Source organism: Pollachius pollachius (assembly GCF_949987615.1).
Source record: "Pollachius pollachius genome assembly, chromosome: 11".
In the NCBI taxonomy this organism is placed as follows: Eukaryota; Metazoa; Chordata; class Actinopteri; order Gadiformes; family Gadidae; genus Pollachius; species Pollachius pollachius.
Window position 1 is genome coordinate 17,405,371 of NC_136944.1, and position 18,991 is coordinate 17,424,361.

Below are 18,991 nucleotides of genomic sequence, written 5' to 3' on the forward strand. Positions count from 1 at the left end.
CTTTTCGCCCGTACACTGCCTGTTACACTGTACACTGTCACCCCCCCCGCCTCCCCTCAGAAACTATAGAAAACCAGAGGGGAAATGAAAGAGAATGAATAATGTAAAATGTAATGTAATGTAATTGCGGAAAAACATTTTTCTGTCTAAAGGCCTAAATTGTTCATGTTTGCAGGTTAAACGGGTCTTACAAACGGCATTTTACATCAATATAATATATAAAAATAACCCTATAAAAAACATTCAATGTTAATAATAGATTAACCGAAAATACATTAAAAGTCATGGATCATCGATTCAAAGACATTTCTGTCGTTCTGTCATCGCAGTCTCAGACACGAGGCAGTATTACTGAAAAGGCAACGGATATTTCCGGAAATCAAAGTACGTGGAGAGAGGAAACCCGCCATGGGATGTGGTAAAACCGCATCAGAGGTGGTCGCTCGCAGGCATTTTCTATACCAAAGTAGGTTATTGTGTTGCCCTTTTCCAAGAGGTTTGTTTTTCTATTTCTCTGAACAACCTTCCCCCCATCAACACAATACAATCCTCCATTGTCCTTTGGTGTGGCAGACGCTGTTATAAAAGGACTGACCAATAATTATTCGAGGCCGTTGTGCAGTTCAACTGTTTCAATGTTGAGTTGGGGTCGTTCGGCTCTCGGGTAAAAAAAATATAAAATCATTATAAAATCAATCAAACATGATATATCAACCCAGTCTCACGGAAATTCGTGACACTGTCACGTCACGTCATTTAATCTATTCATTCGTGATCTGGGACACTTAATTTCAATTTTTTCGTGCCAAAAGCACAAATTTCAAACTCATTCTAAAAAGAAGAGATGAAGCAGCTACCTTTTTTTCCGTCGCGGTTTGCATACAGAGCAGCGCACCTGCATTAAATATGTCCGTGAATGGTCACAATTTCTCAGAATCAAAGGTGAAAGTAGAAACGGGTGGCCAAAAGCTGTCATATTGTTAGAAATTTGTGCTTTTGGCACAAAAAAATTGAAATTACGTGTCCCAGATCACGAATGAATAGATTAAAAGACGTGACAGTGTCACGTATTTCCGTGAGACTGGGTTGGATATATAGAAAACAATCAGAAAAACGTTTGCTCAATTCAAACCGATGGATATTCATTTCATTATGAAATGGGCACTACTGTGTTAACTGGTCGCTCAGACTGATTGATCAGAATCTATGACATCATAGCGGTAGGTATTTCGTTGATGTCTTAGAGTTAATGAATTTAAGCTAAGATTCATCTTCATTATATTCTTGCCTCAAACCCCTGATACTATTCGCTGTTGTAGGCATTCCAACCTTATGCTCACATGGAGAAATATGCTGGAAAAAGATGATTCTACACTTGTACCCAACTTCAAAAGAACAGCCCAGCGCTAGAGCCAAATGCACTATGTTGCTCTCATGGGTTTGACTGTGTCACTCTGACACACTGCGTGTGATGAAATATGGATTCAGCCTCTTGTTCCAACACGGCTGCACTGTTAGCTGTTGGCTCTCTGAGAGATGAAGCGGAACTAATGGTGCCGGGAGGCTAAGACGTTTTCCTAGTAGCGTGCTAATTATACACCTGTTCAGTCCTGCTGTTCTCATCTGTAGCCGTTAGCATCGGCGGCGGCGGCGGCGGCGGCGGTAGGCTCTCTGGGCTCAGCCACTTGGCCGCTCGCTCCATTGGGCCTCTTAGGGGTGCCTGGCCAATCACGGCCCAGCGTGGGGTGTGTGACGTGTGTCTCAGTGAATACCCCCAGGCCTTCATCACCTCCCTGAGTGGCTCGTTGGGGCCATTACTGACATTAAAGCGCTGACCTGCTGCTTAAAAGTCACACAGAGAGCAAGAAGGACAAATCTGGCCTCTGGGGCTGACTGTGACGCTTTTCCTCTTTGTTTTCGAAACAAGAAAACGATTCCCTTCGTGACTCCTTCTACGTGTGAGCCCCCCCACCCACACCAATAGAATGAAGGTTTTTCTTGGGCTCCAATGATCCGTCTCGGCTAATTTGATTGCTACCGGTCATAACTTTCAGTCATTGGTCCACCAGGAGAAGACGAATCGTGGTAATGTTGGAACTAAAATTGCCCGTTCACCCAGCCTCCCGCCGGGTGGCTCCGGGAATGTTCCCCTGACCCATTGTGCATGTCGGCCAATATCTCTGCTTTGTTCAAAATGGTTCAAAATGGGATTGTATTCATTTTCTTTGGGAGCTAAATGGATGGATCCATGGAAATGTATCTTTCGATTTTCGATATTTGTTATATCAAATGATTTACATCCGCGGGCTTATGCTAGTTAGTTCTGCTTTGACAGTCCCAGGTGGTTTTGGGAGTGAGTGCAGGTAAGTGTAGTTAGGTGTTTCTGTATTTCATGCCACCCCCTGCATTTGAAACTCAATCCAATGGATTCCTTCTACTTCATACTTTGTAGTCCTACTTTTTAAACATGATATTCTCCCATGGCTTCACACTATTTCTGACCCTTCTTTTTTAAATACCCAGATATATATTCCTGTCTTCGGCCTCTGTAGACCATTTCTTTGTCCTCATTCAGTGCTTCAATAATACAAAAACGTCAGAAAGAAGGTTCTGGTTAATCATTCCATCTGCGTAGCGCAAGCTTGCATACGTGTGGTCAACAAGTAGGGTAGTGAGTTTGAAAATGAGTGTAGATCTCTATGATGGATGTGGCTCAAGCAAAGTAGATAAAGAGACATAGATACAGCGAGAGAGAGAGAGAGAGAGAGAGAGAGAGAGAGAGAGAGAGAGAGAGAGAGAGTGGGGGGAGAGAAAGTCAAAGAGAGACAGAGAGAGTGAAATAGATCAATAGAGAGAGAGACGGGGGGAGTGAGAGGGGGGGAGAGAGAGAGAGAGAGGGAGAGAGAGAGAAAGGAAGAGAGACTGGAGGGGATGGAGTCCTCATACCAACTGTGTAAAGCAAAAGGCTCTCTAAACCATGTTCACATCAATGACTTATGCTCTCATGGACATAAGCAATAGATATTTTATGGGGCTTTTCTATTTTAATGGATAGGGAAAATCAAAAGAGACAGGAAATTGGTTTAAAGACGATAGGGAACAACATGTAGGGTACGATAACAGGTCGGGATCAAACTGGAGTCGTTCCAGAGGGGAGGGGGATACCAGATAGCACATAACGCAGGGGTTTTTAACTGCCTCTTACAGCCAGGAACACAGAGTCTGACATTTATGTCCCATAGACTGTGGCCCTGTTCACACCGGGCACTAATGTGTGTCTCGGGCTGTGTGATAGTAAGTGGACAGCTCCAAAGCCTCAGTTATGGTTGGACGTCGACGCACACCAATGGGGTTTACGGACCCATTATGTCCACCGCCAGGGCTTTGATTGGTCCGCTAACTAAAACCTGATGCCTAACCAAAACAGGTTCATGACTGCGTCGAAGCGACTGCGTGGTCATTGCATTGGTTTGACGTGGAACCATAACTGAGCATTAAGTACAGGTGTGAATGGACACATGGAGGACGCATTGGGTTCCCATCGCTCAGGCCCCCTTCAGACCTGTCTGGCCCGCAAATGGGGACAGTATTGGGGTCCTGGGTCGCATTTGAAGTACCACCTATTCAACTTACATTCTCTGCGTAAGCAGGATTAGGGGTACTCATTGGTGCGCCAACTGCGTAAAGTGAATACAAATCACGGAATCGCTTAAACTAGCTTTGTCCACGATTTTTCAGACAAATTGAAAATAGATATTTGAAGAGTGGTCATAACATCTTCAGCCATTTGGGTCGCCAAGGAAAATATTTATTCAGATTTCTTCTTGTTTATATATTTCCCGTAGACTAGGAAGACTGTAGACTGCCTCCCACAAGCTAAAAAACGCATTTGGTTTTTGCAAACGGAAAGGGTGTACTTGTTTATTTGCACATTCGCACATTGAGCGGGGAAGTGCGTCCGAATCGAAAGTGGACACTTGAGATGACTGTGGAGACGCGTTCTGATGCCAAAACACATCTGCTATGTGCTTTGGCACATTATCCTGTGGCTACTCCTGCAAAATAATTAGTGACCAAAAAGCCACAGTGGTCATGCCCTCCTCCTCCTACTCCTCCTCCTCTGACGACGACGAGAGACTGGAACGGAATGGAATTTGAAACGTTTTAGCCAAAAATGTTTCCATAGTCAAGGTGTTTTTTGCAGAAACGTTTCAGATTTCGTTCCGTTCTCCAGCTTCAGCCAGAAGCTCTCAGGCACGCTTTAACGTGGATCGATGTGAAGGTGAGTGACCTCGAGTTTCAGTGAGTGGGTGAACATACACACACTCTCACACAAACACAAACGCAAACATATTCACATACATACACATAGACACACGCACACAAACACAAACACGGTCAAACAAGCAGAACTTAAAAAGGACATGGCCGGTTAAGCAGAGCAAAAATGTGGAGGTGTACCATCAGTGACGTAGACTTTGTGTGTTAGAAGAGTCATCGTTACAGGGAACCTCCAATGCAACTCACCGTGTACCTGGGGGTCAAGGTTCAACCCCAGCTGTTGATAAGTGATAAGGTCGACTGACAGAGTAACCAAACACCCGCACATGTACAGCGCAGTTCGTAATATATCCCACAGAGTTACCTAACAAGAGGGAGATTTAGGGGAAAGTTGAGGACACACCTGGCAAGCCGCCAAAAATACCTCTGACGTTTACTTCAACACTTCCCTAGCAGATGCCGACAAACAGAATTATGGTCAGGTTATTTTTGTTGTTCTTTTAATCAGGGCGGACAGTTGACCACTCTGTGTCAGCGAGGCAGCAGAGAGAGCCACAGACTGAGCTGTATCCGTCTAATCGATCAAAACTCATTTCCTGGAATTGTTTTGTTTTTACCTTTGGTCTGCAGTCCTGCAGAATAAAACTTGAGGTTATTTTGGGTGGTTTGGGTGGTGGCGGTGTTGGGGATAGTGGTGGTGGTGGTGATGAGGATGATGGAGGTGTTGGAGGTGGTGGTGGTGGTGATGGGGGTGGTGGTGGAGGTGACGGTGGTGGTGGTGGTGGTCAGGGGGCTGGTGGTGGAGGTGACGGTGGTGGTGGTGGTGGTGGGGTTGTACGTGGTTTGGGTGAGATGGCACAGGGTTGGTGGTAAGTGTAGCGTACTTTCTTAGTTCCAGCCAATGGCTCTTTGTCAATTGGGTGGAGCAGAGATTGGCCAAGGTGGTGTATAAACAGTAGCCGATGTGAATGGATCAGATAGGACAGGTCATGCGCGGCTGGTCCTGAAAGTCCTAACAGGTCATTTCTTCACTGACTTTCATGGAGGGCTCAATGAGATACGGGGACAGGAGGCATATCTGCCCACATTAAACCTGCTCTTCTGTATTTGACCGCATTCCACGGTGTCCACTGTAAGGCCTTAGAGCAGGCCTTTAATTTGCATTTACTATTCCACCGTCTGGGGCTGAATGAAGCAGAACACTGGAGACGGCAAAGAGGTTGAAATATCGAAATGTGCCAACTGCATTTCTCCAATGTTCTCAAAATGCCAAATTGCATCATTCAGCTGGGTTGGGGGAGGGGGGGGGGGGGGGCTGATGTTATTATCTTTGCCCATAACATCAGCTGGATTATGGTGCAACAACAGACATCCCATCTGGAAGTGGCACCACTGGTGAGTGTTGCCCGCCATTGACTTGAATGGGCCATGTTGTCTTTGTGTCATCCAGGCCATGTGGTGAGCCTAGCTTAAGCCCCCCCTATGCTGTGCGCCCCCTGTCCTCGTCCCTCACTCACCCCCTCCAACGCCGACCGAAGGACAGAGGCATGTCCCAGGTGTTCCTGCATCTGGCCATACTAACCGTCTCCAGCATCCAGGTGAGACACACTCATACTGAAACACACACACAAACACACACACGTACTGACACGCATAGAACTGCACTCATCACACACACACATATACTCACACACACAAACACACATATACTCACACACACATTCTGACACACATACAAGTGCGCGGACACACACACAGACACACACACACACACACACACACACACACACAAACACGATTAAAAATAAAACACAAGTTAATTGTTGGTGGCTGGCCTGTCTGGTGGGGCAGGCAACACGATTCATCAAGTCGACTTCGGTGTTCGAAGAGATAGAAGATCGTTTTTTTTTTAATCTAAACCATTCCTGCGTCCCTTGTGTGTTAAGAACACTGGACACTGAGAATGACGCACGCCACACCAGACCCCCCCCCCACTCCCAAAAACAATTCCCTATCCTGTGGTACAGGGTGTCTCCTTGACCGATGTCCCCATCAGTGGCACAAGGGCCTGTTCAGCACCAATGTGTACATGAAGTGAAGTGAAACAAATGAACCGCAAAGTCCAGAATGTGTTTTCACAAAGTCTTCGGTGTCTTGTCGTTAACAAGATGACCGTTGTTTTTCTGATCGCCCCTTCAGCGTCAACTCCTGTTGAATACACAACGCTCTTATGAGTCATGCATGTGTACGACTGTATGTGCAGAGAAGGGAAAGTCCTGTCCTTATATGTACGTCCACACTGCCCTAGGTATCTCCGGCTGTCGCCCTGGATAAACTGAAGGAGGACTGGTTACAGTACGAAAAGGAATGTAACCACAACAACACCAGGGCCCCGCCCACCAGCGGTAGGCAACACAACACACTCACACGCTACGGGTACGTCATGAGAAGAATTAGAATGAAAAAGGACCTTCCTAATGGTGAGGAGACGAAACCAACCAGTAGAAAGGTCTAATATTCAACACTATCATGCAATATGTTTTTTTGAAATATGATCTTCTGAACTTCTTAGGAAATCCTTTTCTAAAAGTTTCGGAAGGTTGACATTAAGGAAAATGTGTTGGAAAACCGATGTTTTCGTTGCGGTGTGCAGGTCTGGTGTGCATCCGAAATTTTGACCTGTATGCGTGCTGGCCCGATGGATTGCCCAACACCACGGTGGGTGTCCGGTGTCCCTGGTACCTGCCCTGGCACAACGAAGGTTAGAGGCTCCTTACACGCCGCAGGCCGGTCATGAACCCAATCACATGCAGTGCACACACGGTCGGGAGCAGGGCAACGGTTGAGTGTTGAGCGGGTGCAGTAAACGCCATAACCTGTGTGTCTGCACCCCACCCCCTCTGCAGTCCGCAACGGCATGGTGTATCTGGACTGCCAGCACAACGGACAGTGGGTTTTGGACAAGAACACAAGCGAGTGTGAGTTGAATACTCCCGGCCAGGTGAGCGCAATCGACTTTCGGCGTTGAAGTTATGAATGAAGGATTGTACTTTGAGGTGATAAGACACTGGCGCTAGTGTTTTGAATCTCTCTTCAAATGGCAAATTGGAAACGGTTGTGGTAGTTATTGTAATTGTCGACTATGAGGTATCTGACGGTGACGGGGACAGTGATACAGAGACCTATCTGTGAAAACAAATGTCAAGGGGATAAAAGGAAAGTGGACGATTATGTGCGTGTGCGGTTCTACAGATCCAGCAGCAGTTATATGGGCAGATCCTCAGCAGGTTTCAGATCATCTACACGCTGGGATACTCCTTGTCCCTGGTAGCGCTGGTTCTTGCACTTGGCACCCTCATTTTCTTCAGGTAATTATGGACACAACCAAAAATGAATCACAAATGAGCCAGCGTGTGAAAACACATTTCACTTTCATTTCCAGCACACCACAGCATCACCAAGTATACTGTTGGCATATTGCTATGAATAAAAAACTATTAAAGCGCTATTCGAAAAATGGCCAGGATAGTTTTACAGTTAAGAGTGTTTGACTTCCAGCCCAAAAAGGGTTGAATCTCAAAGACCCCAAACTACCTGTAGCCTTGAGCAAGGCACCTCACCCAGGCCTGCTCTGCAGTGTCATGTATCTGGATTTCCTGGAAGTCCCTTTGAATCGAAGCACCTGCTGAATGAGAAGATAGTACAATCATTGTCGTATACAAAGGAGGAGTAAGCCGACTAACCCACAAACCTGCCTTGTGGTTGGACTGTTTATCCAACCAATGCTGAAATTCTTATGTGTTACTTTTTTACTGCAGCCCCATTAAAGCTTTCTTTGAAAGTTAATTAGAAATTAGAAGTCAGATCGTTTCTCAAGAAAGAAACATGACCTTTCTCTGAAAGTGATATAGCTGTAACTGGAGCTAAAACTCAAGCACAGAGAGACTGCTGATAGAAAAACGCACACACACGCAGGTTTAAGGCTATTCAACTAAAGAATGAGATGCAAACCCTATGTTCCCTCCTATCTTCTTCCACGTGCCAGGAAGCTGCACTGTATGAGGAACAACATCCACATGAACCTCTTTAAGGCTTTTCAACTAAAGAATGAGATGCAAACCCTATGTTCCCTCCTGTCTTCTTCCACGTGCCAGGAAGCTGCACTGTATGAGGAACAACATCCACATGAACCTCTTTAAGGCTTTTCAACTAAAGAATGAGATGCAAACCCTATGTTCCCTCCTGTCTTCTTCCACGTGCCAGGAAGCTGCACTGTATGAGGAACAACATCCACATGAACCTCTTTGCGTCCTTCATCCTGCGGGCGCTGTCCGTCCTGATCAAAGACGCCCTGATGGAAGACCCGGGCCTGAAGATCCGGCACCAGGACCAGGACTTCACCCGGGACATCATCACCCCCGTGGACCTGCTCGTCAACAATGAGGTCATTCACCATCAAGCTACTATCGCCAAACAATGAGCCAATCGAAAGTGATGACTTTTAACAGAGCTATTCAAAGAGGGGGAAGGATATGTGGTGTACTGCACTCCTTATGTCCACCCCACCCCACACTAGATGATCACTCCTGTCTCTGGTCTAGTTATTAGGGGTCCGAGCAGCGAAGCTGCTTGGACCCTATTGTTTCTGTAACGTTTTTTTTCCTCAAATTCTGTAAAAGTCATACGGCAGCCTATACTGTAAGTCGAAAACTCTTTTTTGTGGTACTGCACCCAAAGGTTGCGCTATTGTAAAAAATCATGAATTAGGCTTATTTCTCCTCACCAGATTGGCCTGGACTCAAAATTCATTCTGAATATTAATTTCTAAAATCAGAAGCATCTTTTTCACCCTGGTCTTCTGCTCTAAAAATGTTTTCATAGAAAAACAATTTTTTTTTTACAGAAAAGCCAAACATCCACAGTCTCAACCCATTTTGCCTATGTGACCATTTTGTTATTGTATAACTACCTTACGGGTACTATTAGGTGGATACCATTAACAAATTGTCAGATCTGTGCTCTTTTAAGAAAGCCCATAATTCTCTTGTGAAATGTGTACTTGGAGTTTTCTTGCTGTTGTGTGCTTTTCAAAAGACATTTTAACCATGTGAATGAGGCTTCATGCAGTTCAGGAATGTCAGTGGCTCAACAGTATTACGCCTTGTACTGGTGATCCTTAGGTTGAGAGTTTGAATCCTGATTAGAGCATTATGAACAAGCTGAACATGACATTCTGTCATTGCCACTCATTTAAGAAACACAACATTGAACAGCACCTGAAATTCATCAGGCAATCAACTTTCCGACTTATTTGTTTCCAAGAATCTGACTGCCAAGACACAGTATGGCATCAGGGGAACTTCTTCGTTAACCATTTTTCCTTCATAATTAAGGCTGTCATATTTATATTTCTTCTGTTATTGTTCTTGACTACAAAGGTTTAATTTCCCCAGAATTTCAAAGAATTTTCAGGTATACGCTTTTAAGAAAGCCCTTAATTCACTTGATAAATGTGTGCTTGGAGGTTTCTGGATGTTGTATGCTTATCAATAGACATTTTGACCATGTGAATGAGGCTTGAGTTCAGGTTTATCAGTGGCTCAACGGGATAATGCCTTGTACAGGTTATCCTTAGGTTGAGAGTTTGAATCCCGATTATAGCATGCTGAACATGACATGCAGCCATAGCTTTGCAGCTCACCTGAAAGCCGAGGCACAGTATTGCGTTAAGTGGAACATCTTCATCAACATCTTTCCTTCATAATTATTTGTCATATTTATATATCTTCCATTATTGTGTTCTTGACTTTTAATTTTGCTCGGACCCCGTTAATCACCACTTGCGGTTATATTTATTATAGTACATAACAGTGAGAAAGTGTCAGTCTCTTCCATCAATTCAAATGATTCCAAAATGTATTTTAAAATGAGGCTAGTGCTATTTTAAAAGCACGGGTAGTAAGTAATTATTAGCACATTAGTCTAGTAAAAAAAGATATCTACGCTCTCACATGGATAGTTATGTGACTAGCATCAAAGAACAGGTACGTGGTAGGCAAGGTATTCATTTCATATGTTTTGTTACTTCCGGTACTTACTTACTTAATTACTTAATTGTGGGGCCAACCGCTTATCTGCTATCTGAATTAATAAAAATAAAATGGACGTTGGTCATCTTATAGAACTTGAACATGACTTCTATCCCTCCGTCTGACCTGTCTGTCGTCTGTAGACCACGGTGGCGTGCCGCATTGCCATGGTGATGATGCATTTCAGTATAATGGCCAACAGCTATTGGCTGCTGGTGGAAGGCATCTACCTCCACAACCTCCTGGTCATTGCCGTCTTCACCGAGAGGAACTTCTTCAACATATACCTGTGCATCGGCTGGGGTGGGCAGCCCTGGCTCGTGTGTGTGTGTGTGTGTCTTGTGTGTTTGTGTCTGTGTGTGTGGTTGTGTGTGTGTGTGTGTGTCTGTGTGTGTGGTTGTGTGTGTGTGTGTGGGTGTGGTGTGTTTTTTGTGTGTGTGGTTATGTCTGTTTTTGTGTGCGTGTGGTTATGTCTGTTTTGTGTGTGTGTGTGTGTGTGTGTGTGTGTGTGTGTGTGTGTGTGTGTGTGTGTGTGTGTGTGTGTGTGTGTGTGTGTGTGTGAGTACAGCTGAAGACACAGTATAAATAACCGCAACACACACTGCTTGTTCTATGCTGATGCGTTTCTTTAATTTTGATATTATTTGATATATAATTTTGACTTTGTTCTTCTGTTCTTCCCAGGAGCTCCACTTTTATTTCTCCTACCATGGGTGACTGCAAAATACTTATATGAAAATGAAAAGTAAGTTCACTTTATTCATTGAAATTAATATTTATAGGAGGACATATCTGCCATGTTTTATCTTCCAAAAGAAGCCAAATATGATGGTTCTGTGACATCTTCATTAATATCTCAAAATGAACCTCTGTTTACGCAAACTTGGGTAAAGCATTCATCTCATGGCATATTGGCAGAGAGAGAAAATTGGTTGTAAAGGTTTTTCGCTGTTTCAAAGCATTTAACCATTAAAACACAGAGCACTCCCTAATAAAGCTTTCCACCTGTTAGAAGTACAATGTAGCTAGTAACAGCTTTCTGAGGATTAAAGTGTGTTATGCAAAACTTTATGAAGGCTTTGTTTTGGTGTTAACGCACCCATCGTACATTCGCTAGTTAAGCAGATATATGATCATAACCAATTACTGAACAAAGCTTTTCATTTCAATCATGACTCTAGGCTATTACATTTTTAAATGATTGTGTCCCTCGCAGGTGTTGGGAGCTAAATGTTAACATGAATTATTGGTGGATCATTCGGTCGCCCATACTGCTGGCAGTCGTGGTAAGCTACTCCCACCCCCCTTCTCTTCCTTTTTTAATCTTCTCTCCCCCTATCTCCGTCCCAGCGTTCTGACAGAGTGATGAACATAGCTGAATTCACCGCTTCATGTTGATTCCCAAAGGGATAGCTAGCTCAACTGTCTCACTGGGTGTGGGAGGCGTTTTAAAAGCCTGGCTGAGATGCCTGGCTCCACACTACACAATGTTATTCCAAAGACTCCTCCTTGTTTCTGGGGTTTTCCTCCCATCCCTCTCTGGGATCGCTGCAGTAAGCAGAATCATATTGAAGTAGCTTGTAACAGCTTTTTAATTCCCGACAGACGTCGTGGTTTCAAGTCTTGCGGGGTAGCTGTAAGACGTGGTGTTTCACTTTGCGACTATTCGCCAAAACCCATTAACTGCTGAAGTGTGTTATCTTATACTGGCTGGGAGCAATCTCCCTTTATAGGAGCTTTCTATGTTAACAACTCTTACCTTATGTAAGAGACAGATCCGTCATGGCCACTGATGTTAGGGCAGTTTTTACTGACATTCTCCCTTACATGTTCTGTGCATCCATCGTCCACTCAAGTGGTTCCAATATCTTGCAGGATTTCCTGTGTTTGAGCTCTTGCAGGGACAGGAGCTTTGGTTCCTGCCAGGAGCTCACGTAGGCCCAGTTGAAGTACACGTTTCCTATCGACCCCCTCCCCACCACCACGAACCCATGTCCAAACCCCCCCCCCCCCCCCCCCCCCCCCCCCCATCAGTGCTGTAACTGATGTTGGGATTTTGTTTACACTAAGAAAAGAGACCTTCATCGGTCATCAGTCGCTGATTCAGGATTCAAAACGGCTCATAGTAGTGACATAGCATATAGCGTTAGTATTAATAGCACTGGTCTCCTGTGCAAGGCTTAGCATATGGCATTGATCTTTATTTTAGCGGCCATGATTTGGTAGAATTCTAATTGCTCCCACAGGACTGTTTCTAAAAAAATATCTTGAATTGGATATTCAACATCGTCCTTTTTCTAACGACATGAGACGTAACATTAACGTTTCTCTGTTCCACAGACAAACTTCCTCATCTTCATACACATCATAAAGATTCTGGTCTCCAAACTACGAGCGCACCAAATGAGATACACAGATTACAAATTCAGGTACATTTAAAGGTTTGGTGATAACCATGTGTTGTGTTTCACTAAATAATCCACTCCCCCAAAACCGCACCTTCCAGCCTCCTCCATGTTTGTTCTCCTCTTCTCCGTCGTAGGTTGGCCAAGTCCACGCTGAGCTTGATCCCCCTGCTCGGCATCCACCAGGTGGTCTTTGTGTTTGTGTTGGACGAGTCGTCGGAGAACAGCCTCATTCTGCGCTTCACTAAGGTGGCCATCGATCTCCTGGTCACGTCTTTCCAGGTAGGCTTTGTACTTGACAGCAGCTCCAAGTAGGAACATCTGCATAGAAAGGCTTTGATTCAGCTGTCGGCTGTCTCATGGTTGTAATGAGCTAATAACCTTGAATTATTTTCTGGTCCGATCCATTAAACAATGGACTTATTTAGGAGACAGCTTTATCCACTTATTTATTATAAGTGACTTCGGTGCATTTGGAAACAGATCACTAAGGAGCAGGTTAGGGGTTGGATTAATCCAAAGTGTCTTCAGTGCATTTGGAAACAGATCACTAAGGAGCAGGTTAGGGGTAAGGCCTTATCCAAAGTGATTGACACTGTAGACACACTTTTGCACGTTTTCCATCCACAACGCATGTGCACCATCTTAATCACATCATCATGATGTGATTAGCTTACCTGAGGGCACGACCCTATCCAATCCGAGGAGAGCTCAAGAGTGTGCCTTGGTTCCACAGGGTCTGCTGGTGGCCATCTTGTACTGCTTCTTCAACAAAGAGGTGAGCAGCAAAGTAGCAAAGCTCAGACACTAATACATTCCCGAAATACATCATGTTTGTTGTATTGTATTGTTTGTTTCATCATTCCGCGTCACCAGTCCGCCACCCCACTCCGACAGTAAACCGCTGTTCTTGCCTCAGGTCCAGTCGGAGGTGCTGAAGAACTGGAAGCGGTGGAAGCTGGGCCGCAACATCGAGGAGGAGTACCGCCACACCTACAGCCAGCCCTCCCACATCAAGTCCGGCAGCCTGTTGAACCCCACCCAGCGGCTGCCCAACCACCTCCCCGACATCACCACCACGACCGCCGCCGCTAACAGCCACGCCGCCTCCGCCTGCGCCGTGCCAGAGGAGAAGCACGGGCTGATGGTGTGCTGTGGCGGCGGCGGCGGCGGCAGCGGCTCTTGCTGCGGCAAGGCACGCTCGGACCGGCGCTCGGTGCAAGAGGGCAACGCCAGCAGCTACACGCTGGCGGAGGACATCAGCCTGACGGAGAAGAGCCAGGGCTACGAGGTGACCGACGGGGACAGCGACGGAGGCAGCAATGCAGAGACCCATTTGTGAAAACAAGGGTGGATGGGGGAAAAAATGGTAATGGTGGAAACCCTTGTGGATGAGGAACAGGAGGATGGAGGAGGAAGGCTCCCAACGCATCGCTAGGTCCGGCATTGGGTCATTGAGCAACAGCAGGTTTAAGCCACGGTTTGAAACATTTTGTCTTTTCGGACTGTGCTTTGGCTGGTCAGCACTCAGGGCTGGCTGGCTGCCTTGGCCAACCCCTCCTCACCTCTGAACACTCAGAGGGGAGAGAGCACGAGCCATTCAGCCAAAGAGCTAGGAACGCACCAGGAACTTCATGAGGAAAGGCGCTCTCTCTCTCTCTCTCTCTCTCTCTCTCTCCATTCACATGATTCAAGCCAACATGGAGCAAAATGTACATAGCATGATCGCAAAGATGAAACAAAAAACGCAACAAAACCTCAACTATTGCATAACGAGGAGACGTTCCAGAACCACACAGGGGGTCTCCTCAGAAGTCCTCTTGAGTCCCAATCCGTGCGTATATCTGTGTGTGCGTGTCTATCGTGTGTGTTATGGTACTGGAGATATAGAAAGATATAGCGGACACTCAAACCTTAAGCCAAACAAGAGACATAAAAAGGAACGCAGGTTCCAGGCTTAAAATACATGAGATATATTGTTAATGCCTTGATGACATTTGTAAATACCTTGGCCAGCCTATCACTCGGACGGAATCCAGACCGGAGAGCGAACCCGTTCAGTCTGACTGTACCACATACTGTAAAATGTCACAGTGTTTAGCTCCAGCAGATCCTGCGACCCATGGGAACTTGGCAGCTGTTCTGACCAGCTTGGGATCCCTGGCTTTTCTATGAACATTGTAAGCAGCTATTATTAAATGACAGGGAATAAAAAATAACGCGACCATTGTAATAATCCTTGTGAAACCCATTCAGACATTTGACGGTGATCAAATGAGGCGACCTGAATAGAAAAACGAAAAACACACAAAAAAAACGTGTAATATTTCTACGGTTGAAAAAATGCCTGAGCACACATACCTGCTTGGCGTGTGCGTGACAGTCTCGGTGCTTGGCAGACTATATCAACATCGTTTTCACTAAAACCCTTGGAACACGAGCTGGCAACTGGAGCGCTTCCCCTTTGCAAACCGGGACAAGAGAAAATAAAGCAGCCGTTCTAAGGGCCGACATGCACAACACTGTGTTTTGCATCCAACACTGTGACACGCAGCTAAAGACGTCACCTTTTCGGTGCCACAGTAACCCACTTTTGACTGACATTTTCCTCAGCTTTTCCGTTATGCATGTATTCAGATTGTTAACAAAAGTAGAGAAGAAAAGAGAGATGAATCAGCGGTGTGTGTGTGCGTGTGTGTGTGTGTGTGCGTGTGTGTGTGTGTGTGTTCGTGTGTGTAGGTGCCCCTCATGCCGTGTCATGTGTCACATCAGGTTCCTGAACGATTGACATCCGCCTCAGCGGCTATCAACCGCCCGCGATCTGTTGGGCACTAGGACCCAGTGGGGGTCACACCGTCATGTCCAAGAGAAGGTGGGAGGATGGGAGGGTCATTCTAGGGGATCAACTTCATTGTCAGGTTTGCATGCTCTGTGTTTTACCATTTTTATATTAAGTTCTCTGCCTGGTTCCGAGGGGTTTGCCAGAGCAGTGAAGACACATAGAGCCGCGACCAGAACAAATGCCGATAAATTAACTGTAGGACAAATGCTTACGCTCGGTCTCTCTCCCTCTCTGTCCTCTCTTTGACCCTCTTAATGGAAGAGGTCCCTGCATTGACAAAATCCTATCACCCAGGATGAGTTTTTAAAAGTTAATAGGTTTTTGCTTTTTACGTGAGTTAACCTTGTGGGTTTTACCATTTGCACAGTGCTAATTTATGATTGTTAATTGACTGTATGATGTAATATATTTGTGGAAGGGATTTGTTTGATTATTGCAAATTATTCTGTGTGCGCGTGTGTGGGTGTATGCTTGCCTTTGGATGTGTGTGTGTGTGTGTGTGTGTGTGTGTGTGTCTGTGTGTGTGTGTATTTGTGTGTGTATGCTTACGTTTGTGTATGTACGTGTGCATTTGTGTGTGAATGGATGAGTGCTATAGGTATTCAATCTGTATGGAAAGGTAATATAGTGGGCCTACAATACCGGGCAGTATACGTGTGTGTGTGTGTGTGTGTGTGTGGGTGGGTGGGTGGGTGGGTGGGGTTCGGGGGAGATGGGATGTTATAGATGCTATTGTTGCTGTGCTGGAGGCTTCCTATTGGCCAATATGACTCTGTAGAGGTGGCTTCACACACATTGCAGAGGTCTGACTGAGTCGTCAGGCTCTCTCTCTGTCACTGCTTTGTCCTACATCACCACACCCACAGGACGTTTCAAGGCCATATGACCATATAAAGGCATGAGGAAGAAATATGTGTACCTTTTGTTTATTTCCTTCTGGAACACCATTTCTATTTGTTTTTTTGTGGCTACTACAGAACTAAACCAAGAGGGGACAGCGTTGCATGTTGCCAACTGTTGCCGACTGTATCTTCATGGCTGGCGAGATGTTAACATGAGCCAGGTGAATCAGGTCACTGTTATAGGGGAGCACTTCAGAACATCCACCACTGCAGGCTGAATAGAGGAAGGCCAATAGACAGCTGAGTTCATCAAAAAGAAAAAAACACATAATAGTAATAATAATGCTTTACTTGTAAACATTGGTAAACTGTTGCAACACTCGACTTTGTGTGCATGGATGAAGTGAAAATTCAAACGCCATACAATATTGTTTCTTTATTTTCATTGAAGGACTTCGAATTTGGTGGTTCTATCTGAATGTATTCTCCAGCCCCCCAAAGACCTCTTTGTTCACCTAAAAGGTTTATCTTAATGTGATGAAACAAACAAAACAAACAAAACGGACAAAAAAATATATATAGTAAATGTTCCGGTGCATTGTGTTCTATTGTTCTCTTCCCAAACTTTGTACAAACCCTGAAAGAATAAAATACATTGGAATATATTTTAATAAGGTGTATTTTTGATTGTATTGGTATCTGTTTTGGGTTATTTTTGTTTTTTTAATGAAAATGGAAAAAACATGACTTGGGCTTTAAGACCAACTGAAGCTAGCAGACTTTAGGGCTTGGTTTGGCGTGTGTGTGTGTGTGTGTGTGTGTGTGTGTGTGTGTGTGTGTGTGTGTTAGTGTTATATGTCCGTTCAATGGCCATTAGTATGTTCAGCTTAAACCTCCTCGACTAAGAAAAGCACATTCAATAAATAATAAATAAAGAATTAACCTTCAGTGGTAACTGTGGTCAAAACATCAGATAAAGTTGCAGAATATGAGACACATTGATTACAAATCAGCACTGATTCGATCACAAGGTCACACTTGAGATGCTGTCAAACTAGGGGAGGGGGGATGAGGGGATAAATGAAACAGCATCATATCCTGAGGGCATTCGTCTTTGTTACTGAAAATACCGTTTGAGGAGACTAAGAAAGAAACATGAACTGTTGCTGTCATACACATTATAGTTCCAGAGGGAAAGCAAATCTATGGAAGGATATGTATGTGGAAGGCTTGTTTATGTGTCTCATATCTGCAGCCACCGAGCTGGGCTGCGAGCTCTGATGTGGAGAAACTGAGAGCCTGCATGAAGCTGCCTAGGGGAAGGGTGTGCTTCTACGTCCTGGCACTTGATGTACACACTGATTGTATGTTGTACTTCCTGGCATTTAATGTACACACTGATTGTATGTTGCCAGCCCTTGCACTTAAAAATAGTGCTTTCTTAGCATCGTGTAGTATCTTACCCTGGCTATCTTTGTTGTTTACAAGGAACCTAGCGATTGTAAGAACTTGGCACTTGTTTTCCATGAACATCCTTACTGTACCAACAGCGATATGTTGTTGGTTCTCTTCTTACAGATATACTGATGTGAGTCGCTTTGGATAGGAGTGACTGCTAAATGCCATAAATGTAATGGTAAATGTAAATGCTATGTAATCGACAAAAACACAAACATTAACAGCATAACAACCTTTCTTTTCATTATGAAAGATGGGTACACTTTTTCATCTCTCTTACAAACTTTTAAAGAGAAACCTTTTAAGAGATTGTCTACGATGAATAGCAATAACCATGCCCAGTGCACATAAGCACAGGGAAAATAAAAACATTACTTCCCCTTTTTTATTGCAAAAATATCCATGCAGTAAAGAAAATACACTCTCCAAATGATTCCTATTAATTTATCATTGACAAGGGAGAGACAGAAGCACACAGAAATGACAGAGGTGGTAGACTTAAGAAAGAAAATAACGGGCGAGAAAAGAGGCGGATTTCTTTCGATGCTGTCCGAATGCAGGCCACTTTTATCAGGACTGTAACACCATTTATCGCTGTAAACATCACTGATGGATCACTTGCCAGCTGGCTCCCCCTTGGTCCCCAAATCCTATTATCATGGACTGGTACACATTCATCACAGAGCCCCCAGCAAAGGTGAGAGTGGACATGGGGTGCTGCAAATCAAAACCTTAAACTAAACTTTTGGCATCAATGGTTTCTGGCGTTCTTTACTTTTTTCTTTACTTGATGAATTCCATAAGGCGGGGTCCTTTTCTTTCAAATATATGATCAAATCATCTTACGTATATGTTTTGACACTTTTTCCAACGTGATGAATCACCAAACTATGCATGCGACTCTATCAGGGCTATCCATACACGCACTATGATATCGCTATCTGTTTGTTTGCGCGCTTTGGGCGGGACACACGCCTTGCTGCGTTTCATATATGAACACATGGGTGATCCCAGGGATCAGGTGCTCCATGGGTGGGCGGGCCTCTCTGTTCACCAGACGCCACTACCCTCTGT

General features: G+C 44.8%; 1 protein-coding gene across 1 annotated transcript in view; it reads left to right on the top strand.

The window, feature by feature from the left end:
• gcgra (glucagon receptor a) overlaps window positions 1-16,256 on the top strand; it is a 36,132-nt gene extending 19,876 nt beyond the window's left edge. The window contains exons 2-14 of the mRNA XM_079747132.1: window positions 5,732-5,879; window positions 6,590-6,686; window positions 6,935-7,042; window positions 7,188-7,282; window positions 7,534-7,649; window positions 8,545-8,725; window positions 10,514-10,673; window positions 11,055-11,115; window positions 11,587-11,656; window positions 12,711-12,799; window positions 12,913-13,057; window positions 13,512-13,553; window positions 13,695-16,256. Coding sequence (XP_079603258.1) covers window positions 5,829-5,879; window positions 6,590-6,686; window positions 6,935-7,042; window positions 7,188-7,282; window positions 7,534-7,649; window positions 8,545-8,725; window positions 10,514-10,673; window positions 11,055-11,115; window positions 11,587-11,656; window positions 12,711-12,799; window positions 12,913-13,057; window positions 13,512-13,553; window positions 13,695-14,117 — 1,638 coding nt within the window. The 5' untranslated portion in view covers window positions 5,732-5,828 and the 3' untranslated portion in view covers window positions 14,118-16,256. The remainder of the gene's footprint in view (window positions 1-5,731; window positions 5,880-6,589; window positions 6,687-6,934; window positions 7,043-7,187; window positions 7,283-7,533; window positions 7,650-8,544; window positions 8,726-10,513; window positions 10,674-11,054; window positions 11,116-11,586; window positions 11,657-12,710; window positions 12,800-12,912; window positions 13,058-13,511; window positions 13,554-13,694) is intronic.
• The last annotated feature ends 2,735 nt before the right edge of the window (window positions 16,257-18,991 follow it).